The 24,480-nt window shown below is 47.9% G+C and overlaps 1 protein-coding gene across 3 annotated transcripts in view; it reads left to right on the top strand.

Moving 5' to 3' along the window:
- Positions 1–24,480, top strand: part of TMEM132D (transmembrane protein 132D) — a 176,400-nt gene that overhangs the window by 147,848 nt on the left and 4,072 nt on the right. For 2 of the 3 annotated variants that reach the window (XR_013340940.1, XM_077787271.1), the window contains exons 6-8: positions 18,543–18,748; positions 19,939–20,212; positions 21,594–21,785. Coding sequence is in view for 2 of the 3 variants with exons in the window: in XM_077787271.1 (XP_077643397.1) it covers positions 18,543–18,748; positions 19,939–20,212; positions 21,594–21,785 (672 nt within the window). In the remaining variant the exon portion in view is untranslated. The remainder of the gene's footprint in view (positions 1–18,542; positions 18,749–19,938; positions 20,213–21,593; positions 21,786–24,480) is intronic. The other variant, XM_077787272.1, reaches the window with a different exon arrangement.

Below are 24,480 nucleotides of genomic sequence, written 5' to 3'. Positions count from 1 at the left end.
CAGCCTGGGCACTGCCCCAGAGCCCTGCGGGGTGTCCAGCGTGGCCTTCTCTGGGAATTCCCACTCAGAGTCCCAGAATCACAGAGTCCCAGAATCACAGAATCCCAGAATCACAGAGAATCCCAAAATTCCAGAATCCCAGAATCCCAGAATCACAGAATTCCAGAATCACAGAATCCCAGAACTCCAGAATCCCAGAATCACAGAGAATTCCCAAATTCCAGAATCCCAGAACTCCAGAATCCCAGAATCACAGAGAATCCCAAAATTCCAGAATCCCAGAACTCCAGAATCCCAGAATCACAGAATTCCAGAACTCCAGAATCCCAGAATCACAGAGAATCCCAAAATTCCAGAATCCCAGAATCCCAGAATCACAGAGAATTCCAAAATTCCAGAATCCCAGAATCCCAGAATCCCAGAATCACAGAATTCTAGAATCTCAGAATCCCAGAATTCCAGAATTTCACAGAATCAGAGTCCCAGGATCCCAGAATCCCAGAATCCCAGAATCACAGAATTCTAGAATCTCAGAATCCCAGAATCAGAGAATCACAAAATCCCAGAATCCCAGAATCACACACAATCCCAGAATCACACACAATCCCAGAATCACTGGGTTGGAAGAGACCTTCAAGATCGAGTCCCGCCCAGCCCCAACACCTCAACTCAGCCCTGGCACCCAGTGCCACATCCAGGCTTTGTTAAACCCATCCAGGGATGGTGACTCCCCCACCTCCCCGGGCAGCCAGTCCCGAGCTTTATCACCTTTCTGTGAAAAACCTTTTCCTGTACCCCAGCTGTGTTTCCTTCCCCTGGTGCAGCGTTCCTGGCCCGCTGTGGCTGAGGCTGCGGGGGCTTGCCTGGCCTCTGCAGGGTCTGGTGGCCCTGGCGTGCTGGGCAGGGCTGCTGCCCCAGCGTGGGCACTCACTCCTGCTCCAGGGAAGGGTTGGCAGCTGCTCTGCTCTGACACTTTGGAGTGGATTGGATGGGAGGGCATCACACTTGGCAATTTGTAAAATATTACCGCAGGCTAATAAATCTTTCACTAACACTTAGTGTGGTTTTATCAGCGGTAAAATAACATCTTTTTAATCATGTGACAGACTTAGGGAAGCTGAAGTGTCAGAGCATTTCAAGTAGCCTGAAGCAGACAGCGTTTTAAAGCATGAAACTTTTAACAGCTGTTCCTTTTCTTCCTTACACTGGTGCACTTCAGGGAGAAGCTGAGTTCTTCCCAAGTCGCGGGAGTGACAGTAAGAAGTCAGAGGGGGAGAGATGGAGTCAGGATGCTGCCTGCTCCACGCAGCCCAGGCTGTGCTCAGGACGTTCCCTGGCTGCTCCTCCTGCAGCGCACCCCTGGGTCCCTGTGCTCACAGGGGTGCTGCTGGGAGGGCACAGGGGCAGAGGGGCAGCGAGCCCCGGAGCAGGGCTGCAGGGGAGGGCCCGCTGACCCGTCAGCTCTGAGCTGAGCGCAGAGATGCGCCCACGGGCTCGGGAGCTGAGCGGGCCGGGGGCAAGGCAGAGCCAGCGACAGCAGAGAGGGTCACCCTGCCAGGACAGGGAGAAAACCCCCCCGAGGGGCAGTGATGTCTCAAACTGGCTAACCAGAATGGGCAGGATTTTCTATCCGTGATCTACAACGCAACTGATGAATCTGTGCCTTGAGAGACCACGTTTGTGCCATGATTTTCCAGAATAGAAAGGGATTTCTCTCACCAGCTGAGCAGCCTTATTCCATCCCCCAAAAAATTTGATCCGTCTTGGAAACAACCTTGATTTAAATCAGCAAATGTATGTATTTATTTTCTGCAGTGTCTAAACATTTCATTTTGATAGAAAATGATGAAACCATGTCCTGTCATTTCAACTCCATTTCAGTATTCCTGACATCAGAATCCGTATGACCTTTTCACCTCAGGATGGAGCAACTTTAAAAATGAAAATGCTTTTTCTGCTCTGCTCTAGGAATGCAAGACAAGCTCAAAAAATGCACTGTCCAAACTAAGAGTTGTAATAATAACTGTAGAGTTCAGTTCATGTGCTGCTGGTGCTGCTCATAAAGGCAGAAGGCACAATTTTAATCTCTCTTCTGTGAGAAACAGGCCTGGCAAAGATGAATTCTGAATGTGGAACCAATACAACAGACTCGCACCTCCCAGGAATCATCTGAAACTCACCTAAAGCTGCTGAAGTGACTGGATTTGTCTCATATTCTGCCAATTCATCATTCTGATGTGCATCTTGGGAAGTAATGAGGTTTCTGTGGTGTTGTTTGCCTTTTTGTAATCATCCATACTGAAAACCCCAGTGGGACTGTCAGTGTTTGCTGAGGGTGAGGCTCATGTACTGGAGTGTAGAGAAATAGAGAAAATTCTAACAATAGAAATTACAGAGGAATGCTGGTCAGAGCTGAGGTGTCCTGACCACCAGCTGTGGATAATCTTGTGATGCAGGATTAAGGATTTCAAGAGAAAAGAAGGTAAAGCAGCCAAACACCTGAGAAGTGCTGGAGATGCCAGAACAGCAGGAGTTACCTGGGTGCAGTTTTTAGCAGACAGGATTACCTGCAGCAGTTCTCGTGCTTTGCAGGAGTGACAGGCTCTGCTCTCCTGCCCTGCTGACCCTGTCCCTGGCTGCTGTTCCTGGGCAGGACACCCCTGTGCTGCTGGTTTTCCCATCAGCTGCCCCCAAAAATGCTGAACAACTCCCCTGCTTCAGCCTTGCTTTGCAGCATCATCCTGTTGAACTGCTTATGGGATGATAAGCCTGATATCTGAATCAATTTAGGCATTCAAATCCAATTAATTTAACTGCAAATTAGAAACCTAAGTGCCTACAAAAAGTGGCTTTAATGGCTCTTCAATTTTAACTAAAAGTGTAACTGTGTATTTAGAGCAGGTGGGTATTACACAAAGCTGATATTTTCTCCCAACTTAAATAATCTGTTCCTTATAATAACTATTAAAATAATGTGATTATTTGCAAGCAGGTAATTATTTTGCAGCTGTAAAGGGGTTTTGTTGGAGCAAATTTAGGGCATCTTCTTTAGACTTGGGGATTTGAGTGCTCTCAGCAATTTCTTTGAGCATTTGTGAGCGTGTGAAAAGCTGTTGTAGTGTTTGAGCCTTTGTGCAGGCCTGGAGCTGATAGCAGAATGAAATCTCTGAATATGACGCTGCATTGCATGCTCCATTTCATTGCACTGAGAGGCAGAGAGGGAGAAGTGCAACTTCAGTAATGAAGGGAAGTTTCCTTTGCCCTGGTGAGGAGGTTCTAAAGGCACAATGCACGGTGCTAAAGTACATTTCCTGCATTGTCTGTGAGCATTGCAATAATTGCACTTGGCTGTCAGTAAAAGCTGCTCTCACATGCACCCACACACCAACCTCTGTTAACGATTGCATCTGGTTCCTGCCACTGAAAACGCAGATTTAGCCCGGGCGGTTGGTGGGATTGCTGTGCACTGTGAGAGGAGGAGGTGTTCCTGGCTGGGAAGCTGTATGTTTGTGTGTGAGCTGTTTGTGAGCTGTGAGTGTGTGAGCTGTGTGTGTGTGAGCTGTGTGTGTGTGAGCTGTGTGTGAGCTGTGAGTGTGTGAGCTGTGTGTGTGTGAGCTGTGTGTGTGTGAGCTGTGTGTGAGCTGTGAGTGTCTGAGCTGTGTGTGTGTGAGCTGTGTGTGTGTGAGCTGTGTGTGAGCTGTGAGTGTCTGAGCTGTGTGTGTGTGAGCTCTGTGTGTGTGTGACCTGTTTGTGTCTGAGCTGTGTGTCTGAGCTGATGTGTCTGAGCTGTGTGTGTGAGCTGTGTGTGTGTGAGCTGATGTGTCTGAGCTGTGTGTCTGAGCTGTGTGTCTGAGCTGTGTGTGTGTGACCTGTTTGTGTCTGAGCTGATGTGTGTGAGCTGATGTGTCTGAGCTGTGCATGTGTGAGCTGTGTGTGTGTGAGCTGTGTGTGTGAGCTGATGTGTCTGAGCTGTGTGTGTGAGCTGATGTGTCTGAGCTGTGTGTGTGTGAGCTGTGTGTGTGAGCTGATGTGTCTGAGCTGTGTGTGTGAGCTGTGTGTGTGAGCTGTGTGTGTGAGCTGATGTGTCTGAGCTGTGTGTCTGAGCTGTGTGTGTGTGAGCTGTGTGTGTGTGTGAGCTGTGTGTGTGAGCTGTGTGTGTGAGCTGTGTGTCTGAGCTGTGCATGTGTGAGCTGTGTGTGTGTGTGAGCTGTGTGTGTGAGCTGTGTGTGTGTGAGCTGTGTGTGTGAGCTGATGTGTCTGAGCTGTGCATGTGTCTGAGCTGTGCATGTGTGAGCTGTGTGTGTGTGTGAGCTGTGTGTGTGAGCTGTGTGTGAGCTGTGAGTGTGTGAGCTGTGTGTGTGTGAGCTGTGTGTGTGTGAGCTGTGTGTGTGAGCTGTGTGTGTGAGCTGTGTGTCTGAGCTGTGTGTCTGAGCAGCTCTGGCTGTCATGGCTGCTCTGGCTCTGTCTGGCGCTGCTGGAAGCCAGAGCAGCCAGAGCCCATTGCACTTGTTCCAGTGGCACAGCCTAAGCCTGCCCGCGTTTCCTCGAAAGTCCTTCACGCTTCTGCTGATGCTGAGCCGAGCTTGGAGCTTTAACAAATCCTGAAAGCCAGAGCTTCCCTGGGGCTCAGCGTCCCACGGCGAGGGTCTCACGGGGCTGCACACGGAGGAGCAGCAGCCCCTGGCACTGCAGAGTCTCCACTCCGCTGATTTCTGAGGACACCTTGATAAATAGTTTTCCAAATTGTGCCCCTTGTTCCCAGGTTAAACAATGTGTGTGTCTAAGCTCATCTGGAGCTCTCTGTTCCTGAGCAGCCTCAGCTGGGCAGCATTCCTGATACTCATTTCTCTGCAGCTTGTGGAGCTGTGATTAACCTACCCTGGACTCTGCAGTGCCCGAGCTGACAGCTATCATCTGACATCCAGCAAGGCTAATTACTGACAAGGTTTTCTTCACAGCCTGCTTGGTTGTTTGGTTGAGTGGGTAAAACCGAGTGGGTAAAATGAGACACTGACTATCACAAAGCATGCTCAACACAGGAAAACTGCACAAAGAAATTTCTGGGGAAGAAGAAGGAATGGGATGGCCCCAGAATCTCATTATCTGAGAGGATTTCCTTCCCTGAGCAGCACAGCAGCAGTGAGGAAGAGCTGGCCCGGCGCTGGTGCAGGCAGTGTGCTCTGGAGGCAGTGCCAGTCTGGCAGCGTGTGCTGGCAGATCCCAGGCACTGCAGGCTGCCCGAGTTCTGGTGCTTTGGATCCCAGCACTCAGGCAGGCTTCTCTGCTTTGCCCAGCCCAGCCAGGAGCTGCCCCTGCAGTGGCAGTGCCCCTGGGGCAGCTCTGGGGCTCCTTTCACAGCAGGACAGGAGTGGGGCAGCGGGGACAAGGCTGACCACAGGGCCTCTGAGATGGAGCTGCCACATCTCCCACGTGTTCCGTGCTCCCTGAAGAACGAAAGCAAGGAGAAACCTTGCTGAAAACAAGCTGCTCGTGTCTGCGTGGGCATCATCCAAACAGAGCCAACTGCTGAGGTGATTTTCTTGCACAGATCTAAAATGAACGCCAGCCTCCCCTGGAACAGACCCAGCACCAGGATCTCCATTGGTAATTCTCTGCTCCACTAAAGCTCTCCTGGCCTGGGGCTCCTGGGGGCTTTCATCAAGCCTTTTGTTTGTTGGAGGCATGTTTTACCCTTTCACGTGAAATGTAGCCTGAAATACAGAAAAGAGCAGTTCCTAATTAAACTCCTGCCTAAATCCATTATAGCTTCTGAAGCCATTGAGACGGAAAGATGAAAAGAACTTTAATGATCCCAATAGGTAAATAGAGATGTAAAAGTTTGTTTGGAGGAATGAAGGTCAGAGGCCAGATAGGAAGCCACACATAAAACCTCTTGGTAGAAATTGAATCACTGCATTAGTTATCATGGATTTTCATAAAAATAAAGTAATAATGCACATTCAAGTTTCAGTTCGTAAATATGAAGTGACAGCCTCTGAGTAAGCCACTGAAATTGTATTATAGACCTAAAAAAGAATAATAGAAAAAATTGAGAAAGCGTAAGAGAGGGTTGTAATAGAATTGGGCATTAGTATAAATACAAATCATGAAAGGGAGATTGATTTAGTGAATGATATGAAGCTCAGGAACTTGAGGTGTTAAAAAGATCATCTGCTCATGTGAATGCCTGAGGCTGCACAACTTTTAGCTGAAACAGCCAGATTTGCTTAAGGTAAGTGAACTTGAAAATTGTGTGAGGAATACTGTATTGCCAGGGAGCTTGCTTCTGCAGGACACTGTTGCTGTGTTAGGAAAATTGCCTTTTCTCATCAATTTAGTCAGAAGTTTTACAAGGAGTTCTGGGAATAGGAATTGCTGTTATCCAGGGAGCCTCTGCAGTGACATTCCATGGCAGCCAGCAGTGGGGATCTGGAGGATCCCACACTTAATTCATCCATTTCTCCTGGAGAATGGGTGCTCAGGCCATTCTCTGGTGGTTGTGTCCCTAGCAGGAGGCAGGGCAGCCTCAGATTCCTGGGAGTGGTGCCTCCCTCTGAGTGCCTGCTCATGGTCAGAGATGTGTTCCAGCTTGTGAAAGGCTCAAACCCACCCACCCATCCCAAAGGAATGGAAATCCCCCCTGGCTGAGGGAAGAAGGCTCAGAGATCCAGGTGACATTGTGCTGCAGCCTCCTCTCAATATCTGGGGTGATAGAACAGCTCTTCCTGAGTCTGGAAACCAACAATTTGGAATTGCAGCTTCGTTCCCAGCAGCCCTGAAGGTACGAGTAACTCCACTCCGAGATTTGCAGCAGTCATGGTTCTCTTGAAAATATCACACCTTCATTTCCTTCTCCCTCCTTGGCATGGAATCCTGCTTTCCAAACAAACGCAAGAAAAGGATCAAGGACTCTGCTCCTGCCTTCAGTCCACTGGGTTATGCACATCCATAGACGGAGGCTGGAGGGTCCAGGGAGGAATCTGCATGTCCTGCAATCAGCTTTTCTCTTCTTTCCATGCTGGGGATCACCTCTGCTCCTGAAAAGAAAATCAATCTGAATCATCTTAGTGAGATGGGACGTGGCTGTGAGCACCAGCAGTGCTGCCCACGGAAGGTGTCCATGCCGCAGGGTGCTGTGCTCCCCCTTTCATGGTCTGCCATTCTCTCCTCTGGGCTGTTTGAAGATAGTTCAGGTATCAAGCTGCAGGACTCACCTCAATTTCCCAGTAAATAGCTCCGTGGTATGAGTGCTTGTCAGGATGGAAGGAGTGTGAAAGCATTTGAAAGATCAAAGCAGCACGACTCCCATCAGAGTCAATGTGAACAAGCAGCTAAAATCTTACAAAATGCTTTCAAATTATCCTCCACCTTCGATTCCCTATCCTCGCTGAAAGCAGCTCCTGAAACGTTTTATTGAATGTGTTCCTCTTGTTTCTGCCATTTCTCTGAAAGCAAAAGGAGGCTTGGAGGAGCTGTGGGCTCAGGTTGGCAGCAAGAGCCTCTGCTCCCCCTGGCTCTGCGAGCACAGCTGGGCTTTGTTATTTGGTTTTGGGCAGAAAGCTGATGATGTTCTGCCCTGCAGAGACCTTGGGCATTGTGAAAAACGCCAATCACTTGGTGTTTAAAATTTTAAAATTTTAATAATAATAATAAAATAGTTATAAAAACAATAATACAATTAGAGTAATAAAATTTAGAGTTAGGACAATTGCAAGACAATAAAAAGCAAAGAATTATGGATGCCTTGATGCTCTCGGACACTAAGTCAGGAAAAGCATGACTTGTGAACAAAGGAATCACCCTTAAACCAATACACTTGTTGCATATTCATGTATCCTTTATGGTTATGCATACATTCTATTCTAAACAAGAAACTCTGTTGTATGTCAACTGTTTCCTTTAATCCCCTGGCATCTTCCAGTCTGAGCAAGGCCTGAAGAAATTAGCTTCTTCTGATAAGAACCATAAATTCCTCTTCTTTGGAAGATTCAGGTGTTCCTCGAAGCAAGTATCTCATTCCTAAAAAAAAACTCCCCCACATAAATAGTCTCTATTTTAACATTATGTTGGAACCTAAAACTACATTTAAAACACTACGTAAGAGAATGAATACAGCATAACTTTCTAACATGACGCATCTAATATTCATTGTAACATTTGCAAAAAGCCACTCATAAAATATGCATTTCTCACAGGCATGTTCTGAGAGCTCTCCTTGCTCTGGCCAGGCCTGGCACTGCCTCTTGGAGCCCGTTTTTGTTGGGAAAGCTCCTGCAGCATCCCTGAGCACTCAGCCTCCCTGCCCATCACAGCCCACCCCGGCCACGAGCAGGGTGGGTAAAACACTGACGAACAAACAGCTCAAAAAGCACCTTTTGTGAGGTCAGATGGCAGAGATGAAATGGAAACTGCATCTCTTCAGTCCTCACCTGAAGGGACTTCTACCCATTTCACAAGTGTGGGCTTGTTTAATAAGTTTTTCTGGACGATGTGAAAGGAAATGTTTCTGGCCTGGCTGTCCTATTTATGCTAAATGTAGCTATTTTCATTGTTTGGTCGATTATTCTCCAACGTCACAGCAATGAGACTTCATTTCTCATCCCAGATAGCACTTGCAGATAGCATTCCCAGCACTCTGTGGCCACAGGAAAGCTTTGTAAACACTCAATTCCTTCATTCCCACCACAGGATAATGCTATCTGCACTAGACAAGTAGGTGTTCATATGAAAAAGGCACACAGGGACACACATTTATGTCATGAGCACTGAGCCCTCGCTCTGATGTGCTTTACAAAGTGTTGTCAGGAGGTTTTTTTGCAAAATGCTGAAATGCTGTTAGATAATGGGAGTAGTTCAAATAGAAAATGTTCATCAGCAGCACCATTGTTGTTATTATTTTACTTGACTGTGAAATGAAAGAGTATTGATCCATAGTGATTTCACTGTCCTAACCCAGGCTTTTGTTTAGCTGTCTGAGGAAAACAGGAAGCCTTTTCTTCCATCTTTTTAATATGTTTTTTCCCTTGAATCTTCTTGATTTAATGTCGTGTGATCAATTTTCAGGCAGTGGTTTGTCTTGCACATCAGAATGCTTCACAGCTAATGCTATAAATACAGATGGGAATGGTATCTTTAGCATTTTCTCACATCTAAGAAGGGAAAAAGGAAGTTTGAAGTTACTATTTACTCTGTGCACTGCAAACTTACTTAACTGCACACCAACAACACAAACTGGGAAACTTCAGTGCGCTGCTGTGATCAGGAAAGGTGCAGAGCACAGCCTGCTCTGTCCCCTGGAGGGTCAGGGAGGATGTCCAGGGCTGTGTTCTGCCCCTGCCACTGTGCAAAGCACATTTCCCAGTACAACAGAGCCTCCTTTTGCTTTTGTGATCAATATTGAATCTGAGGAACAAAGATGAAATACTTGCGTCCTTTTTTACCCAGAAAACCTGCATTTCTTGTCGATGGCATGCATGGACTGCAGACAGGAAAGTTGTGCATCCCTTATCTCACCATAAGGCATAAAAATCACTGGAATTTCCCGACTGAGATGAAGGGAGCAGCAATGCCAGCTGTGGAAAACATTCTCAGAAGTCATTTGTCTGCATGTTACTGGGGTGGTTCATTACCATCTCCAGTCCTCAGTGGTCCCTAGAGCTGGAGGGTTTCTGGTCAGATCCTGTCTAGTTCCAATCCTTTTCTGCACTGATGTCACCAGGCCAATCTTCCCCATCCTGCACTTAATTGTTTCTATCCAGCTTTGTACTTTGCTCTTACCTTTCTTCAATCTCATCTATTTATTTCAGATCGTTTTCTACACTATGAAGATCATTTTGAATTCTAAGCTTGTTCTCCAGAGAACTTCTAACCCCTCCCAGCTTGGCATCATCTGCAAATTTAATGAAATTAATTAAATGAAAATTAAATGAAAGGCTCTCATTGACTTCAAGGGGCATTGGAGTGAACCCAAACTGTCTTACATCTTTCACAAGTGGTTCAAGTGAAATACACTTATTGCTTCACAGGCCATTTTTGTGAGGGAAAAAGACGGATGCATGTTGAATAATTCAGGGTTCTCGTTGCTGACTGAGAGAGATTTAACTAATTTGTCAAAATAATGACCCCTGTTCACAGCGGGGAGCAAGTGGGCTTGGATGGTTTCTGTCCCCAGGGAGAGGCTGGAGCAGCCTGGGCTCAGCTCAGCCCCTGCCCAGGGGCTGGCAGGGGTGCAGAGGGTGGGAGGCGTGCTGGGCTGCAGGAGGGAGCAGAGCTGCTGCCCGGCTGCAGTGGTGCCACTGAGCTGCTGCCCGGGCTGCAGTGGTGCCACTGAGGCACAGCTCAGTGCCCAGAGCCAGCCCTGCTCCCCTGGAACCCCACAGACGGTGCCCGAGGGAGGGCAGCTGGTGCTGGTGGTCAGTGAAGGACAGAAACCCCCTCCCTGCTGTGGAAAACGCCAATCACTTGTTTTTTTTAAATTTTAAAAGTTAATAATGATAAAATGGTTATAAAAATAATAATATAATTAGAGTGATAAAGTTTAGAGTTAGGACAATTACCAGACAATAAAAAGCAAAGAATTACAGATGTCCGGATGTTTTGGGACACTAAGTCAGGAAAAGCATGACTTGTGAACAAAGGAATCACCCTTAAACCAATACACTTGTTGCATATTCATGTATCCTTTATGGTTATGCATACATTCTATTCTAAACAAGAAACTCTGTTGTATGTCAACTGTTTCCTTTAATCCCCTGGCATCTTCCAGTCTGAGCAAGGCCTGAAGAAATTAGTTTCTTCTGATAAGAACCAAAAATTCCTCTTCTTTGGAAGATTCAGGTGTTCCTCGAAGCAAGTATCTCATTCCTAAAAAAACTTCCCCCACATACACAGTCTCTATTTTAACATTATGTTGTAACCTAAAACTACATTTAAAACACTACTTAAGAGAATTAATACAGCATAACTTTCTAACATTACACATCTAATATTCCTTGTACCATTTGCGAAAAGCCAATCATAAAACATGGATTTTTCACAGTGCTGCTGTCCCCCCACAGCTCTGGTGGGAAGGGTTCTGTGTCCCACTGCAGGGCAAACTCTGTCACTGTCACAGCTGGGGCGGCTCCGAGAACGTTCTCTGCTCTCCAGCCTGTCCGTGTTGGCTGCTGGCAGCTTTCCTCTGGCACTTGTGTATTGTGGCTGCTGCTGGAGCACAGCCCTGCTTGTTTATGCTTCTCTGCAAGTGATTCTTGGCTTAAAAAGGCGTAGGACTCTTTCAGAAATTTTTCATGCTTTGCTGTTGCATTATTTTTTCCCTGTCACTTCAAAGTGTTGGCCAACTTTCCAGAGCCGGCCGTGTGTGCATGAGTATATGTATATTGCAAGAGATTTTTCCTTTTTTTCCCTAAGTCGTGATGTTGGATATCTGAACACTTGCCAGAGGAGTAGAATTAGACTTTTCCTGGGCAAACTCTGTGGCAGAAAGAGTACTGGATCCTTAAAACTCTTTGAAGTCCTGCTGTTCCCAAGATGGAAATCTCTCTGTAGTTCTGAAGGCTGCCATTGCTAAGCATATTTCTTCTTTTGGCTGTGTTGCAGTGGTGAAAGCAGTGCCCTTGCTGGGTGGTGTCTGAGGTACACGAGTGATTTTGGGGCATTGTTCTGCTCCCCAGCAGCTGAGAAGGGCTCAGCTCGGGCCGGTGCCTGCAGGTCTGGCTGTGGGGCACTGAAGTCTGAGTGCTCCGAGGAGTTCAAACTCCTGCTCTCCTTTCATCCTGGCATTCTCCTCTCACTGCAGGGCTTTGCAGGCACTTCTGTGCAGCTCTCATCTCCTTTAAGTCTGTGCAGGTCTGGTCCCGTGCTTGGCTCGGGTCACAGCAGCGCTGTCCCCAATTAAAGGTGATGAGTGACCCATTTCTGTGCGGGCAGGAGGCAAAGCCCAGGACTGCTCCTGCTTGTGTGGCTGCTCGGGGTGGGATCAGAGCCTTCCAAGCCAAAGGGACGTCACCCTGGTGGGGGGAACTTGGCTCTCCTAAGGACTGCATCCTGGAGCATGGGGTGCAGGCTGGGGCCGTGCCCTGCCCTGCTGTGGGGCACAGGGGTGCCCAGGCTGGTCAGGCTGCCCGTGCCGTGCTGTCTGCAGGGAGATGGGCACAGCTCGGAGCTGCTCTGTGTGCTGCCAATCCCCACAGCTCTCTCAGCCCGAGCAGCCTGTGCCCGCAGCCAGCCCAGGTGCCCTCAGGTGTGTTGGGAAGCTGGCACAGGGCCACCATGGCCAGCTCTTCCCGTGCCACGTGCCTTCGCCCTGCTGCTGCCCTCGTCTGCAGCTCTGCCATCCCCTGCGAAGGGGAAACGTTCTTCCCGAGCCCTTGGGAACCACCTGTTGCTGCAGCACGAGCTGCGGAATTAGAGCTGACAGTCCCTGTCCAGACATTTCTTGGAAGCTGGAAAAATGAGAATGTTGTCAAAAAAATAGCGACGCTTCTAGTCTGCAATGCAGTGATGGAGATGAAAGATGAGTGAATCCAAGGAGGCAGAGAATATATCAGCACAGTGCTTTTTTCTAACTAATTTAGAAGTCCAGAATGGTCTGGAAGAATTTACATTTCTCTTACAGCCTTAAAGGAAAAGCATTTTAAGCCAGCTTCTCTATTTCTTTTTCTTTACAAAGAAAACCAACAGCTGTTGGTTTGTTGGACCAAAGTTTAATAGCAGTCATGCATAAAACTACAATAAGGGTGGTAATTTCTTTTTTCATCAGTTGATGCAAAAGAATTTTTATCTTTTATTTGGTTTGAAGCAATTTTCCATAAAGTTATGAAAACTCTTTAAAGGAGGATCTTCTTTTTTTCTAACAGAGAGAAAATAAATATCACTGGGGATGAACACAGGGTGTGTGGAGGAGCTGCAGTCCATGGGGATGTGCAGAGGATGTGCAGTCTACACTGGTGGTGTAGATTGGGGGGCTCACTGTCCCAGCCAGCCCCTGGAGAGCAGCATTTGAGCTGTGCCAGGGGCATTTGAGCTGTGCCAGGGGCATTTGAGCTGTGCCAGGGGCACTTGAGCTCCGTGGAGAGGCAGAGCTGTGCCCTGCACAGTCTGAGGAAGGGCTTGGTGATGCTCAGGGCAGGGAGGAGAAGAACAGGAGTCCTTTACCAAGAGAGGCTAGTTTCCATGCCTGTGCTGTGTGTGGTGGCAGTGCCAGCAGGGCAGGCACACAGGGCCAGGGATGGGGCTGTGCAGGTGTGGCACCATCAAACAGCCCCAGCCCCACGCCTGCCCCGGGGTGACAGAAAGAGAAAAGCTCCAAAAGCTCCAAAATCCTCTGCTGGAGCCATGGCCGTGGCAGGGTGGGGGATCCCTCAGGAGAACCCCTCTCTGGGGTTCCTGGGGCTGTCCTGTGCAGGGCCAGGAGCTGTGCTTGCTGATCCCTGCTGATCAGGAGATGCTGGGGTTCCATTCCAGCAGGCTCTGCTCTGGTTGGCAGCAATGGGATCCTGCTGGGAGGACAGCCCTGGGATTTGGGGTTTCGTTTCTTGGCTGGGTCACAAATGCCCTGTGAAGCCTCAGGTGTGGGGCTTGGCCAGTCTGGCTCTGAGCTCCCTGTGCCCCTGGCTGTGGGAGCTCCAGCCCCAGCTCTGCTTTTGGGGAGAAGCAGCAATTCCTGAGGTGCTTCAGCTGCCCTGGGGGAGCAGGGGGATTACAGGAAACACTTGGCTGTGCTCAGACTGGTCCTGCAGGCATTCTGCTCCTGGGGACAGGGGTCTCACACAGCCCCAGAGCTGGCTGCTCCAGGCTGTGTGCATTAATTTCCTCCTGTCCTCGCTGCTGCTTCACTGACTGCACCTGAGCGGGCTGGGACTGTGACTGTCCCCTCTGCAGCCTGGGACTCTGACTGTCCCCTCTGCAGCCTGGCCTGGGTGTTCAGTCCCTTGGATCTGTCACGCTGTCCATCAGCTCTGCTTCCCCTGCACATATTTATTGCCCAGAGACGAGCCAGCAGCCTCCCTTTCAGCCAGGTTCTGCTGTCATCACTGCTCTTTGAGCTTTCCTGCTGGGGCAGAGATGCCATTCTCAGTTCAGGGAGGAGCTTAGGGGGCTGGCTGTGTTCATCACTGCCCTGCTTTGCCTGGGGATGCAGTGGGTGATGCAGAGCGCTCCTGGCTCCCAGATCCAGAAAGACAAAGATGGAACTTCATTAACAGGAGCAAGAAAGTGCTGTCACGTTGATTACAAACAATTTTGGCTCCTAAAGTCTAAAGCATGAGGTGGGCTGAGTCCAGCAGCTGCTGCAGTGAAGGGCTGCCCCAAAAAGCTGCACAGCAGTTTTAGCAGCAGAAAGATGCTGCTCTTGCTCCTCACAGGCTCTGCAGAATCCTGTCAAACAAGGGCAGAGGAGCCTTGTTTCACAGTGCATCACAGGGAGACTGAAGGCCAGGTTCTCAGAGAGTTTAACACCAAACTCCCCTGGAGTTCAGCGGGAGTTTAACACCTCAGTACCCTTCAGAGTATTGATCTCAATAAATTACAGCCAGCCAGCTATAAATGTGTGAGGGAGCTGGGAATTAATGCCAGGCTTGTGCAAAGTGGTTCTGCACCTCTGTCCCTTCCTGCACATGGCAATAGCACATTCACTGTGCCAAAGGTACCATGGATTCCAGGAGGTTGCATTTTAATTGAGCAGAGTTTCATCGTGGTGATTTTGTTTGGATTTGTGGCCCGCTGTTGATTAAGGCTTATTGGGGAAAGTTTGGCAGGGTTAATTCAGTCAGAATTTGTAGTCCTGTAAAGCAGCTTCATGAAATGATGCTAATTTCCTTGGAATTTCATCTCTGACAGAAGAAAAAAAGAAGAAAAGGATGCTACCAGGTTCTTGTTGTGTCAAGGAAACAAGTTGTTTTGACATTTCCAAAATGAAATGTTTTGATTTTTTTCATTTTAAAATAACTTTTTCCTTGATGTTGCGGTATTTTTACATAATTTTAATCATTTGAAATTGAAATGAAACTAAATATCGTGACCCAAAAATGAAAGCAGATGTAGGTGTCTTGCAAACTCTGCTGAAATGCAGCATTCACCCTGCAGGCAGCTGGGCTGTGGGGACACAGGGACACATCGGGTGGCCTGGCTGGTCTGGGCTCAGGGGTCAGAGGGGAAAAACTCTTAAAAGGCAGCCCTTGGATTGGCTGCCTTTTAAGTTAAGAAATTTATTTAAGAAATAAATAATAATAAATGAATAAATAAATAAATAATAAATAATATAAGAAATAATAAAGACTATAAGAAATAATAAATATTTCTTTTTAATAAAGAAATAAAAAATATTTCTTTATTTAAGAAATAAATCACAGGGCAGGACAGAGTATACACAGATTTAAAAACTTGCTTACAAAGGGCTGGGCAGAAGCTGCTCTTCTCTCACTACAGCCCCAGAAAATGTAAAATCTGTGCAAATCCACTGCACGGAGAAACTGACTGTTCTCTCTAGTGGAAACAGGCAAAAGAAGCATGGAAAGGAAAAACCTACTGAAGTTTTGTCTGACAAATCTTGATTTTAAAAAGCAAAAGGTGATTCCTGAGGAGAGGCCGTTAATGAGGGGATTTTTCAGTCGGTAACACCAAGCACAGGGAGTTGTGTCAGAGCACGAAGGAGCTATTACATTTGCAGCTCCAATTGGATGTTTGCCCAGAATTTAAGTCCTTTCCAAATGTCCCATTGCGTGTTTCACTCGAGTATATTCGGCTGAGGGTAATATATTGATGTTTGCCACAAAGCTGCAGAGCAAACCAAAATATTTCTCAGAAATTAATTGGTATCGGAGTTCTCTTAATCAATATGCTCTACGAGATGCTTCAGGTGGATTAGTGCAGTAAAAACCATTTTTCATGTGTGCAGGTCTCTGCTAATACCTATTTAAAGCAGTGCTAGGTGGGCTTGCCTCGTGTCACTGTGGGAAGCCTGGCAGCAAACAGGACCCTCAGGAGCTGAGGGACGAGTTTGGGTAGAAAAGGCACTGCAGCTGTGGCTGCAGGCTGGTTTTGTGTCCTGCTGCAACAGGGAAACCTCAGCAGAACGGTGTTTGTGGGACCCAGCTCATCCTCTGGCTGCCCCAGACCCTGCAGGGGCTCAGAGACCTTGGCACCAAGTCACAAACACCTGTGGCTTCCATTTTAGCCCGTGGAAAAAGCTGCCAACTCTGTGTGAGCAATTACAAACCACAGGGGTTTGAGTAGTGTGATATTTGAGTTAACACAGGGTGGAAAAGCAGAATTTTGGGATTTTTACAAAGGGTTCAAGGGGGTACTAAATGGAGGGAGTTGGGCGTGTCCTGACCTTCTCCTTCTTCTCCTTGCCCTCCATGTCTTGCTGTGCTGGTGACACTTTTCTATTGGATCAAGGCAGGGATTCACAGTCTAACAGGTGATGGGAATTGATAATAAATTACAAACATATAACACGTAGTTTTGAGTCTATAAGGTGGGAGCCACCCAGGGCTCAGGGCAGATGGCCATGGTCTCCTTTCTGGACAGAGCTCAGCAGGTCAGAGAAAGAATGCAGAAATAAAAAACCTTGCAATGGCAATTGGAGCATTCCAGGCTCCTTCTTTGGCTGCTTAGGGAAGCAAAGACTCTTTAGGATCTCTCGGGGTCACCCTGAGCTGGGAACCCCGAGAGAAACGGGCAGTGTTGGTGTTTGTGGGTGTGCACTCCCCAAATACAGAGCAGGCTCTGGTTTCCCCAGGGCTAATAATGGCCTCATCCCTTTGTACCTCGGTACACAGCTTGTGTTCTCAAGTCTTTTATAGCTCAAATGAACTGCTTTTGCTTATTTATTTCCCTCCTCATTCATTTTTAATGGTTAGCAGAGACTCCCCCATTCTTCTTCTGACAGCAGTGATTTAGGCAGGGCTCATTATCATAACTTACGTTACTAAATATCCCCATTTACGCTGCTAGACCAAGGAAAATGTGTGCAGTGCTAAATCAGAAGGGATCCCATGAGCTTGCCACGGTGGCAGGGCTGTGTGTGAGGTGTGTTTTATATACAGAGAGCACTCGCAGGGGGAAGGATCATTTACAGGAACACGGATGGGGACAGAGTCACAGAGTGATTCTGAAATACCCATTTTTATGGGGAAATACCAGAGGCTTACCTTCCCAACTGGCCACCCTGGAGAGGCACAGACCTAAACTGCTCAAGGTGCATTTTATTTTCAAAGACTTATTAGCTGTGGCTTCGTAAGGGTTCCAACAGAATTACTGTAGCAGGGAAGCAGTTTCCTGTGAGGGCTTTACTGTTATCCCATGGAATTTAATCAGGATAATGAGGTGGGGAAAGATGGCAGCTCAGGAGTTTGACCTTAAAACAGGCACGGCTTGGCAGGGAGACACTGCAAGAGCCACGATAACCTTTCTTTGGTGTGTCACCTAGGCTCAGGCAGGCCAGGATGGAAATGCATTTGCCATGGATCTGTCTGTGAGGGGGTTGTTTTTGTTTAAAGATAATAATATTAGGAATGCCAGTTATCCTTCAAAAGCTGGTGGTATTTAAATACGATTTAAATTCATTCAGCATTTAAACAGAAAAGTAGAAAATGGCATTAAATTCAGACAAGGACGAGACTATACATTCCAGAGTGAGAAATATGAAATACATTGATGGAATGGAATAGAAGGTCTGGCTGGTAATGGATTGTGAAAAGAGTTCAGGGTTCTAATAGATCATTCCTTCAGATCATCAGCACTGTAAAGTGGTAGTTAATAAATTATTTGACGTGTACATTTACTCATATATTTTAACTAACTGTAATGAACAGGTCCTGTCAGCTCACCTAGATCCTTGCAGTAGCTGCTAAATTGCTTGAGTGAGATTTACTAACTGCCTGCAATATTGATGTGCAGAGCTGCAGGTGATGAATGAAGGGACAGCAGGGCTGGCTCCTGCTCCAGGGCTCTGCAAGGCCTCTGCCAGGCTGGCAGCAGCACTGGAGCCGTGCCAGGGACAGCCCTGGGCTCCCCTGGCAGGATTTTGGTTGTGAGCACCCCATTCATTCCCTGGTACCTGTGACAGGGCTCCTGGAGAGCTCTGCCCTGTTCTGGGCTGCTCAGAGAGATCTGTCCCCTCTCAGTCCTGCTGCAGGTGCTCACCTGCTCCTGCCAGGTGAGGATGGGGAGCCTGAGCTCTGGGGAGAGGAGAGGAGAGGAGAGGGAGAGGAGAGGAACCTTCTCTCCCTGCCGTGATCCGAGGTCTATCCTCCTGCTGGAGTGGGAATTAAGGACCAAAAAAGCTGTTCCCTTATCTTAGATTCCACTGGAACTGTTTACAGCAGGAGAAAGCAGCCTCTGAAAATGGTGCTGAGTTACACAGGCTATTAAGGGCACACCAGGCACCTTTCTTGTCATTCCTAGTTGTGCTCTGAACCTGGAGCCAGCTTAAACCCAGATCCTGTCTCTTCCTCCCACTCACTTACCCAGCATGTGGTGAACTTTATAATTAGTGCAGAGACTCATTAATTTTTTTTTCTTCTCCTTTTTGTTTTCAGGTTTCTGACAGATGTGACTATGTCTTTGTCAACGGGAAGGAAATGAAAGGCAAAGTGAATGTCGTAGTTAATTTTACTTACCAGCATCTGAGTGCCCCTTTAGAAATGACAGTGTGGATTCCTCGTCTCCCGCTGCAGATAGAGGTCTCTGACACAGAACTCAATCAGATCAAGGGCTGGAGAGTCCCCATCATCTCTAATAAGAGGTAGGTTTCATTAGAGGATGTTCATTCTGGGCTGTGCACTTGCCAGGGACCTGTCAGGGCCAGTGGATCTGAACATGCTCATTGGGCCTTAATGCAATTCTGCTGTAAATGTGAAGGTCACCAGGGGTTTATTCAATAGGCTCCTGCACTGGACTTCTGAGGCTAATGGAAGCTGCAGGTTGCATGAACCTGCATTGGAAATCAATTTCCTTTTGGAGCACTAATGACTGGGATGGGAAGAGCCAAGTGGCCAAGGTAGGCAGGATCGGGCACGGGGCAGCAAGGAGACAGCAGCAAAGCCAGCTCTGGCAGGGCTGCTCGGTCTCCAGCCCGCCCACAGGTCCTGGCAGCTCACAGATCCACTGCCAGTGGTCACAGTTAGCACACAGTCAGTCTCCAGCCTGCCCACAGGTCCTGGCAGCTCACAGATCCACTGCCAGTGGTCACAGTTAGCACACAGTCAGTCTCCAGCCTGTTCACAGGTCCTGGCAGCTCACAGATCCACTGCCAGTGGTCACAATTAGCACACAGCTGTTTCCCAGCCCTGTGGGTGCAGTGGCACTGCTCAGTGCCCCGGAGTCAGGACAGAGCTTTCAGGCACTGTCAGTGCCCACAGGACAGGATGGATGAAGCAGTCAGAGCTGTCTGCATCTGCTGTCAGTGTTACTGAGAACAGGAACAGGTTGATAAAGTGGCTACTTGGTATTCCCACCTGCAAATGAAGACATTTATTACAGGTTTCTGGTAGCATCAGAGCAAAGACATGTTGGTGGAGGTGCGATTTCAAACTGTACTGTACAGACAGGGATGTGTGTGTAGGTGCAGAGGAGATTTCCATGGCAACACAAAGATGTTTATGGGAAGATCCAGAAAGAAAAGAAGTGGGAAGGTCCTGAAAGCAAGGACTTGACATGGAGAACAATGGAAGATGCTTGGGGAGGACAATGTGGTGGCACAGCTGGGAGGCCAGCTGATGGTCTCAAGTGCTGGTTTTGAGTTACGAACACGGGAAATGGGATAAAAGTGGGAGAACCTGAAGGAAGCAGCTGGGTCCCACCAGCAGGCTGCAGAGTGGGGTAGGCAGCAGCTCTCCCTTGCAGCTGGAGTTGCAGCTCTCCCTTGCAGCTGGAGTTGCAGCTGGAGTTGCAGCTCTGCAGCCCAGCTGAGCCTGTCGCTGTTGCTGTCCGCAGGCCGGCCCGGGACAGCGATGAGGAGGAGGAGGAGGAGCGCAGGGGCAGGGGCTGCAGCCTGCAGTACCAGCACGCCCTGGTCAGGGTGCTGACGCAGTTCGTGGCCGAGCCGCCGCTGCCCGGGGCCCAGCTCAGGCACCTGCTGGGCTCGGACTGGCAGCTGGACATCACCCACCTGGTCAGGGACTTCATGCAGGTGGAGGAGCCCAGGATCGCCCGGCTGCAGGACGGGCAGGTGCTGGTGGGGCTGGAGCTGGGGATGACCACAATTCAGGTAGGAGATCACTGACCTGTTCTGTTCCTCCCCGTTCCCCCTCCCTGGCTGGGGGTGAGCAGCTGGCCACAGAAACCGCAGCCATCCCCTCCTGAACAGAGCAAGAGCCAGGAGACGTGGCAGAGATGGTTTCTCTCCTTACCTGCTGCCCCAAAGTGTAGTAGTTGGCGGTTTCATTTCATTTAATCCAACCTGTATATTGGGAGGCTTTTTCTGATTGTTTTTGTCTCCGGCTGCTTTTGAACCTGGAGCCAGGATTTGGTTATCACGAGGCTTGCAGCTGCTGGAGCAGCTCAGCCTTCTCCCAGCCTGCACGGACAGAGCAAAGGGTAAAGTGAAAGTTAACCAGTGCTGGTTATGGAAGTGAGACTGGAATATTAATCTAAATATTAATTAAAAGAAAAGGAGAAGGAGATGGGGAGAGAGATTATTTTAATGATATCGAAGTAGAATATGTGTTAACAAACACTAAAACAGGGAAAAAAATCTCTCTCCAAACGTGCTTATCATCCCAAACTGTCAAAGCAGAAAACAACCAGCACACCTGTCAGTAACAAGGTTGTCAAGGCTGGAGAAATGGGATTAGAGATTTTTGATTTTCTGCAAAATGTGCAGAGATTTTCTGAATGCCTTTATAAAGCTCTGGAACTTACAGTGCTCCAACCAATGCACATAAAACTGTGGAAAGAAAAATCCAAGGGTAAAAAGCTGAGATCGAGTTGTATTTAAAGACTACCTCTTATAAGCTGCTTCAGAAATGCTCTGTACCCTGTATGGATCATTAAATTCAACTCACTTGCTAATGAGCATGGTGGATGTCATGTATCACTGCACTGACCTCTGTGTGTATTTTCTTAACCAAAACAAATTCTCTCTGTCAATTTTGCATTCAGTACCATGAGAGGTTATTGTAGCAATACATTACCCTTCCTTTCCACGGGACAGAAATAAATACCATTTATTCAGTGGATTTTATATAAATCTACAGACCACATTATATTTATGCTACCTCAAAACATGAGGATTAATCAAATACTTAAATTTCACACGAAGATTACATTTACAACTAGTCACTACGTGTGAGGCAGACGTGGTTATGACATTCACAGGCAGTTTCCACATCTGAAGCAGGTGTTGGCACATTCAGAGGGGCGTGGCACAGCTGATTACAGCTGCACAGGTAAAAGGTGTTGTAAAGCCCCTGTTGTTGCAGAAGAGTTACAAAATGTGAGTAGCCCTTTTCAATCGTATTTTAGCAGTGTCTGCTGTGAGAAACCCCATTACCATAAGCACCCCTTACCTGTGTTCCATGAATTCTGTGCAGTCATTTCACGTGCTGCTGTACACAATGGCTGTTGGTAACTTCAGATTTTCTTTCCAGATCCTGTCCCCCCTTTCAGATGCCATCTTGGCTGAGAAGACAGTGACAGTCCTGGATGAGAAGGTGACAATAACTGACCTGGGAGTGCAGCTGGTGACAGGACTGTCCCTCTCCCTGCAGCTCAGCCCGGCGAGCAACAGGGCCATCTTTGCTACTGCAGTGGCACAGGAGCTGCTCCAGACCCCAAAGCAGGTATGGACCTCCAGTCCCCAAAGCAGGTATGGTGCTCCAGACCCCAAAGCAGGTATGGAGCTCCAGTCCCCAAAGCAGGTATGGACCTCCAGTCCCCAAAGCAGGTGTGGAGCTCCAGACCCCAAAGCAGGTGTGGAGCTCCAGACCCCAAAGCAGGTATGGTGCTCCAGACCCCAAAGCAGGTGTGGAGCTCCAGACCCCAAAGCAGGTATGGTGCTCCAGACCCCAAAGCAGGTATGGACCTCCAGTCCCCAAAGCAGGTATGGACCTCCAGTCCCCAAAGCAGGTATGGAGCTCCAGACCCCAAAGCAGGTGTGGAGCTCCAGTCCCCAAAGCAGGTGTGATGCTGCAGCCCCCAGAGCAGCGCCTTTGTCCCATCCAGCAGCCACTGGATGCCAGGCTATCCTGCCATGTTCAACTTCCCACCACAGGTATCAAATCATCCCTTTAATTCCACCTCTACATGAGAAAGTGCCTCGTGTTGTGCCAAACCCTCTTCCTTTAGTCACTTCCTGTGAGCACTTTGAGAATCAGGGAGCATCCCTTTCGTTCTGATTCATTACTAGAATATGAATCAGCAGCACTGACTCATTTCCTGATTCATGATTTCATAAACCATTTTTTTTCCCTTATTACTCTTAGTTCCTTTATTAGGGAACCAAGAGTTACCAAGGGCTTTTGGACTTTGCCATGTTCTCATCAGTCCCTGCTTGGCATTTGTCCTTGTGCTTCCATACACATTTGAAATTTAAACTTTTTTTCCAAATCAAATCCATCAGTCTGGGACTTTTCATCAAGGATACACTGGGCTCTTAAAACTTAAGCATGTTCTGAGCTTTAAAGGTAAATGGCACGCACATTTGAAGTTTGGCCAGCTGCTGAGGTGCTTTAATTCATCGTGGGGTCTTATCCTTGGGATGCAGGATGAGAAATAATGCAGAGCTGCTGTCTCTATAGGCTGATAAAATCAGGCTCTCCTGTAGTGTTCCAGGAGCAAAGGAATCGATGCCAGGCAGGTGGAGGGAGGCCAGTGAGCTCATCCAGGGCACGGGGGCTGAACACAGTGCCCCGAGACCAGCCCAGGAGCAGGGCTGGGGGCCAGCCAGCCCCACTGCGTGCCCAGCCCGGGCATGTCAGTGCCAGAAAGGGAGTCGGACAGTGTGGCAGGTGCATTCTTTTGTCTTTCAAGATTCTTCATAGAGGAGCACAGAGAGAAGAAAGAGAAAACAATTTCTACTTCTGCTCCTTGTTTTCCCATGTGGAATGTGTGTGGAGAATTGTTTCCGGGGTGATGCTTGGTTGGATTCTGGTGAGGATTGTTTGAGCCTGGTGGCCAATCCAACCTACCTGGGGCTGGGCTCAGAGAGGGTCACAAGCTGGGAGTGAGTCAGATATGGGAGTTAGAGAAGTAGGTTTGTAGTTTTAGTATCTCCTTTAAATAGTATATTAATGTATTATAATATAGTTATAATACAGAAATCATTCAGCCTTCTGAGCTGGAGTCAGACATCAGCATTTCTGCCCACCAGGTTCTCCTGATTTACAATAGGACAGGTCCCTCTCTGCATGCAGGCTGCAGTCAGGGATCCACACAAAAGCAGAGGGGAAATCTCTGGTGTGCCCCAGTCTGGCAGGGCTGCCTCTGCTCTGAAAGGCAGCTGAGTCCCTCCATGGCTCAGGACATGATTTCCAGAGCACAGTCCTGTAAGCAAAGCAATGCAAAATTATTAAATGATTATGCAGGTTTAAGCAGCACAGTGGGAGGATGAGAGTTGATGACATAAATTCTATGCAGCCTTCAAGAAACAGCCAAAGATTAATAAACACAAAGCTGGGATTTATGACAGTGTCAGCAAAGTCTTAGGGCTCTGGCCTGAAATAGAGACAGAAGCAAATCTCCCATTGAAGCAGGGGGAGCTTTGTGGCTCTGAGGATTTCAGAATCAAGCCAGTAGATTATGCACCATACAGCCCCAAAAGACTGGAAGCTTATTCTCCATGCTCTGAACAGGTGAATGACTTTGTGCTATCAGCAATTTAAAGGATGATCATATGTGTTTATTCTCTGCACATACGTGGAGTTAGAATGTAAATACTGTCTGTATGAAAAACTGCTGATTTAAAGAAACGGGACTTTTATATCCACGGTTTTCAGAAGTTAATTTGTTGGCTGGGTGTCTGTCTGTCTGGCAGACTCTCACAGCAAGGTGATCCCAACTCTGACCATAGAAAACTCATTTCAGACAGTAGAGAATCCACTGATGGAGCCAGGTCTGTCTGGTGGGGATTCTCCAGTGCAAATATCCCAACCTGGGCAACTCAGACCATCAGAAGCAAGAATGAGATTCCAGGAGAGCAACCTGAATTTTATCTGTAAATTATCAATGTATGAATACAAAGGTTTTTTTTTCATCTGGCACAACAATTTTCAATAGCCATTTGAGAGACCTTAGAGAGGACCTGATTTTCAGAAATGGTTGGGCACGTGTTTTCTGAAATTTAAAAATATTTCAAAATGTTTCAAGTTAGAAGCCAAAAGTCAAGGATCCCAGGAAAGCTGCAGCATTAGGCATGTTCTTGGTACCCAGGTCAGATTCATTTGCATTCAGTGAAAGCCTCCATGCACACTGAAGTACACAATCCACATTGCTGTGACACGAGATTAAACTTTATTATTGTCTTGCTTTTAATTGCTA

This window comes from Lonchura striata, chromosome 18 (assembly GCF_046129695.1).
Source record: "Lonchura striata isolate bLonStr1 chromosome 18, bLonStr1.mat, whole genome shotgun sequence".
In the NCBI taxonomy this organism is placed as follows: Eukaryota; Metazoa; Chordata; class Aves; order Passeriformes; family Estrildidae; genus Lonchura; species Lonchura striata.
Note: the sequence above shows the minus strand (reverse complement) of the source record. Positions and strands in the feature narration are given on the sequence as shown.